A 5,519-nucleotide genomic window follows, 5' to 3' on the forward strand; every position below is an offset into this window, starting at 1 on the left:
CAAAGGAATCTGGTTGCTCACGATGGTCTACTAGTGGTTGAGAATGAAAGCCTTGACCGATATGTGAATTAGGATGGGAATTTAGTTGAGAATCAGCCTTGGAGTTCAACTGATGTGAATTGGCTTTAGAGTTGAACTGAGAAGCAGCAATAAACCTAGAAGCTGAGTTTGAATTTGAATTGGAGTCATGTGATTTCGCTTGACAATTAGGTCGAGAAACAGAGTTTGAGCTAGATGTAGGGTCTATGCGTATTCCAGGCATTGCCCCAATGAATTTATGTGCTGGAGGCTTTGAATAATGACTGGGGCAAGTCTGATAAGATTGAGAGCTTGACTGTAGTGCAGGGTTCAAACTATTAGTGGACTCAATATGCGCTCCGGACATTGGCCCAACAACTTTGCGGGGCCCCTTCTTACTTGGTGCCATGGAAAACCTATAAAAGCAACTTCTGATTTTTGAAGGCAAAGTTAAGTAAGATGATTAATTTTACTGGCTTTTTTCAGAAACCAATCACATAATTCAGCAAGAGAGTGTTGTATCATCTTACTTTTGGAGTTTAAGTTTCTAAAATCTGCAAACACAAAGAACATATACATATTAAGGAACTATAACCCAATGAAACCAACATTACCAACTTGCTAATATGAACATAAGGAATCATAAATTGAACATAAGATAAATCCAGCATTACCAACCTGCTAAAAAAAGAAGTAGAATGCAGGTTATCAAGGAGACTAATATGAACATAAGGAATTATAAATTGACATCCAAGGCAGTGAAAATGATCCCACAATTAATATTTTTCATACTAAAATATTTTAATGTAATGCGGATTATGAATCTGCATCCTTCATTCTAGTTGATGGGTAATATATGTTTTCCTTGTTTTAGATATGTTAAGTAGTTATTTTGGACCAATATAAAATTTCTTGAAAAAATATAGTTAAGATACACAGCCCTTGTAATATGCTTTGTGCAAATCCCCTACACTTTCTAAAGATTACCGATATTTATATATCATCCTCTATAAATTCAATGCATCACTAGGCTAACAACACTTGAGCTGCATTTTTCCCGCTTCAATCCTCAATGGCAGTCAATCTTTTACTCCTTGCTTTCCTTCTCTTCTGTTTCATGGTACTCAAAATTCTCAAAAGACCCTCTGGGAAAAATTCAAGATTGAATCTTCCGCCCGGGCCTAATCCACTGCCTATCATAGGAAACATACATCAACTTTTTGGCTCCCCAAACCCATTGTATCACTTGCTGAGAGACTTGGCAAAAGAATATGGCCCATTGATGCACCTCAAGCTTGGTGAGACGTCAAACATCATTGTCACTTCAGCCGAAATGGCCAGAGAGATTTATAAAACACATGATATCACATTTGCTTCAAGACCCTCTCATCATCCCGCATTCAAGATTGTTTCTTATAATTTCGCTGATATCATGTTCTCCCCCTATGGAAAATATTGGAGAGAATTACGAAAAATCTGCAACATGGAACTTCTTAGTGCAAAATCCGTGCAATCTTTCCGATCAATTAGAGAAGATGAGGTGTTCGATGTAATTAAATCGATTTCTTCACAAAAGGGATCAATTATGAATCTAACCAGAAGCATTTTCTCTCTCACTTATAGCATCACCAGCCGCTCAGCATTTGGCAAAAGAAACGAAGACACAGAAGAATTTATACAACTTCTAGATGAAACCAATGGTTTAGCAACAGGGTTTAGCTTAGCTGATATGTATCCTTCTGTTAAGTTGTTTCAAGTGATGGCTCCGATGAGATTTAAGTTGGAGAAAGCACACAAGGAGAGTGATAAAATACTTGAAAATATTCTCAATGAGCATAAAGGGAACAGCAAGGAGGCAATACAGGGGGGTGGAGAATGCAAGGAGGATCTCGTTGATGTTCTTGTCAATATTCAGAAACGCGGGGACTTTGAACCTCAGCTAACTGATACAAACATCAAAGCGATCATGTTGGTAAGTTAAACTTAAAATCACTAGATTTTTAAGCTTTGCACTTCACTTTTATATTTTTTCTAGGGTTGATCATAACCATATGTTTGACTACTGGTCCATTGGTATAAAAGCCGCCATTCTGTCATTTGGCTCCGACCTTTCTTCCATGAACTATTGGTCGACCAGAGGCAGAATTACACTGGGGGCACGCAATAGGGAAGTGGGGGCACATGCAGTGGGGGCACATGCACTGGCCCCTTCAAAATTGTGTAATTACCCTTATAGTTCTTTAACCTTTTAATCTTTGCCCCCACTAATTGAGAATTGAAACTTCACATTTATCTAATTTCATAACTTGATGGAAATGGATTTTGGAAATCCAATAACCTCTTGCTTTAATTATTTAGCTTCTCTTTAACTTGTACCTTATTACATAAAAGTCAAGCATTGTAGCTGAAAGTTGTACGGACTTTAAGTAAAACAAAATTTAATTTGCCTAGAAATAGCTGTGTTCCTTTAGTTTATTATGCAATCTATTGTTGCTGCACAAACAAGCATCTACCATATATCTTCTGACCAACTCTTCTTCTTCTCCTCAAGTCATCTCCTCAACCCCGTCACCTTCTCGTGGAGTTGCAAACAATTTGAAGTTTTTTGAAGTGCAAAATTTTGAAAATTTATCGTAGAGGTGTCAAAATAGGTGATTTTGGATTAATTCATTTTATAAATAGATATGAGTATATTCAATTACCCATTTTTGACTTGAAATTTTACTAGCCTTCTTTTGGATGTTGTTTGATAAGAAATAATGATATTTTATTTTTATTGGGTTGGTAAGAAATTCAAATCAACTTAACACCCAAAATTGAATTTGAATGTGCAATTACTTTCAAAAGGTTATAAATGTATAATATGATTCAATCCAAATTAAATGGATTTAATTGAGTCACCCATTTAAATCCATTTAAAGTTCATTGCATACCCAAATTCACTTATTAGTAGATGGATTTGAGCAGGTCAATATAATTGGGTTGTAATTAAAATCTATAATGTGTCCAAACAATTGTAAATGGTTCTATATAATTTTTGAAGGAAAGCACTTGTTTTATTAGTGAATTTGTGCATGTCACTTTAAGTGAAATTTTTCATGCAATAGTTGTATTTTTTTTTAAAAAAAGTTGTATTATTTTGAATTTATTATTATTTTGAACTTATTATTTTGAATTTATTATTCAAATATTGTTGGTATGTCCTATATTTGGAGGAAAACAATAAGCAAACATATTGTGTGTTCTTTTTGCCCCAGTGAAACTTATTTCTGGCTCCACCGCGGTGATCGACCAGCATCATTTTTCATAAATACATAATTTATAGCCATTTTCGGGGAGATTTGCACAATAGTTGTAGATGGACGTCAGCGAATTGTTTTCTTAAGCCATGTGTGAACGAAATTAATTTATATAGCAGCTGATGACAAAATGACTAAAATTTGGGGAGGAAGACATGATTAAATTAAAGTGATTCTTTGAGGTCTTTATTGCTGCTGCATGCAAATTAACATGCAAGTAGATATAAACTTAATGTTAGGGATGGCAACAGGTGCGGGTGCCTGCGGGAGTCTATTGGGGCGGGGGCGGGGGCGGGGGAAAATTTTTTCCCCCCGTTTAGACCCCCGCCCCGGCCCGCCACCCGTTTGGAAAAAAAAAAGATATATATATGTGCATAATTATATATATAATGATATTATCAATTATACTACTAATTATACATGTCTATTAATAAAAATTATTAATTATTTATACTAAATTTATGAATACATTTATATTAAATTCCTAACTACACTTAATACAATAACACTTTTTTCTAAAAAAACACAATAATAATTTAGTGATTGTATTTGTATCAAAAGTAAAAACTTGATTATTTTAGTTATATTTGTTTTATCATATTAGATTATATTTAAATATCTTTGTTTAATTATTTTTATGAGTTTCAATTGTGAAGTTACAATGAATAATAATTTGATGATATATTAATATTTTAGTACTTGATTATTTGCTCAAATTTAATTATAATGAAATTATATAATAAATTTTTTTAAACCCCATGAGTGCCCCCGCAGGGGAAACGGGGTGAGGCGGGGCAAGCGGGGGGCGGGGGCAGGGGGAATTAATAGGCAACAGGGCAGAGGGTGGGGGAGGGATCCCCTGCCCCACCTCCGCCCCATTGCCACCCCTACTTAATGTATAGCACGACGAAATTGATACAGCTTCACTGAACCCTCTTCAAAGATGCATGATGTATGTAACAGCGGAACAGTGCATCCTAGAACATCTCCTCATGATCCTGTTCACTACTAGTTCCTAAAATTTTTCAACACATTTTTCACTGCCCTAAAATCATTTTTACAGGTGATCTAGTTGATCATGCCGCCTTTCTGAATCGAATTATTTCCATTCTTTATGTGTGCATAAAAATGATCGAATTACCAAAATCGAAACTGCTACCAAGATATATTATAAACAATTAAGAAACCTAATTCAAAAGTTTTTGAAGGTGAACAACAGAACAGGAACAAATCCAGAAGTCCTACATCCAAAGTGATTGGATATTCTATCTGAGAATAGTCACATGGTCCGAGTGACAAATTTTTATTTTCTTTAGACAAAGAAGGAAAAAAAACCAGATTCTAGTTTTAATTATTTTAGTCAATCATCACACCATGAGTTCATTTAGGGATCCAAGTGTTGAATATGTGATATTTATTCCGCAACGGATCTTCTGTCCCAAATCCTGTCTCACATCCTGTCCCACTTCTTCTAATCTTGCCAAATGTCCCTTGATAAATCAAACTATCAAACAACCCAACCTGAACCATGTTAAATTGATTAATCAATTAACCGGACAAAAAACCTTAAATCTGTGCAACCAAAACCGATTAAAATAAAAACTATCTCACAAAATCACAATAATCAATTAAAAAAAGCCCTAAAACTCAATTTAACATCTGTCCTCTTGTCATTATCTTCACCATCTTCACCATTGAAACAGACCCAATTGACCTTCCGTTGTGCAATAGTGTGGCAGTTTTGTAGAGGTGTATAACACATCTCTAGAGGTGTATAACCCATCTTTTTCACCTTCACCTTCATCTCTCGAGCGGAAGTACCCATTACCCAGTACAAATTTAGCCAGAAGCGGAGTGTTTGTGCGGGAAAAATCTTCTTGGTGGGTTTATTCAAAATTGCGCAACGGAAGTGCGCAACATGGAAGTGCTGAAACTGCAGGTTCACCTTTGGATTCCTACACTCTTGCAGACGCAACACGGAAGTGAGGTGCAGGTGCTTCTTCAAAGGCCGCCTCTCCTCTCGTGCGTATTCAATTCAAAACTGCCACACTATTGCACAACGGAAGGTCAATTGGGCCTGTTTCAATGGTGAAGATGATGAAGATGATGATGAGAGAACAGATGTTAAACTGAGTTTTAGGGCTTTTTTAAATTGATTATTGTGATTTTGTGAGATAGTTTTTATTTTAATCAGTTTTGGTT

General features: G+C 35.6%; 1 protein-coding gene across 1 annotated transcript; it reads left to right on the top strand.

Moving 5' to 3' along the window:
- Positions 1-1,090: 1,090 nt before the first annotated feature.
- Positions 1,091-5,303, top strand: LOC113752313 (tabersonine 16-hydroxylase 1-like). The gene is made up of 2 exons (XM_027296429.1): positions 1,091-1,990; positions 5,049-5,303. Exons 1-2 carry the CDS (start codon positions 1,091-1,093, stop codon positions 5,301-5,303), a joined length of 1,155 nt encoding a protein of 384 aa, XP_027152230.1.
- Positions 5,304-5,519: the final 216 nt, after the last annotated feature.

This window comes from Coffea eugenioides, chromosome 11 (assembly GCF_003713205.1).
Source record: "Coffea eugenioides isolate CCC68of chromosome 11, Ceug_1.0, whole genome shotgun sequence".
Taxonomy (NCBI): Eukaryota; Viridiplantae; Streptophyta; class Magnoliopsida; order Gentianales; family Rubiaceae; genus Coffea; species Coffea eugenioides.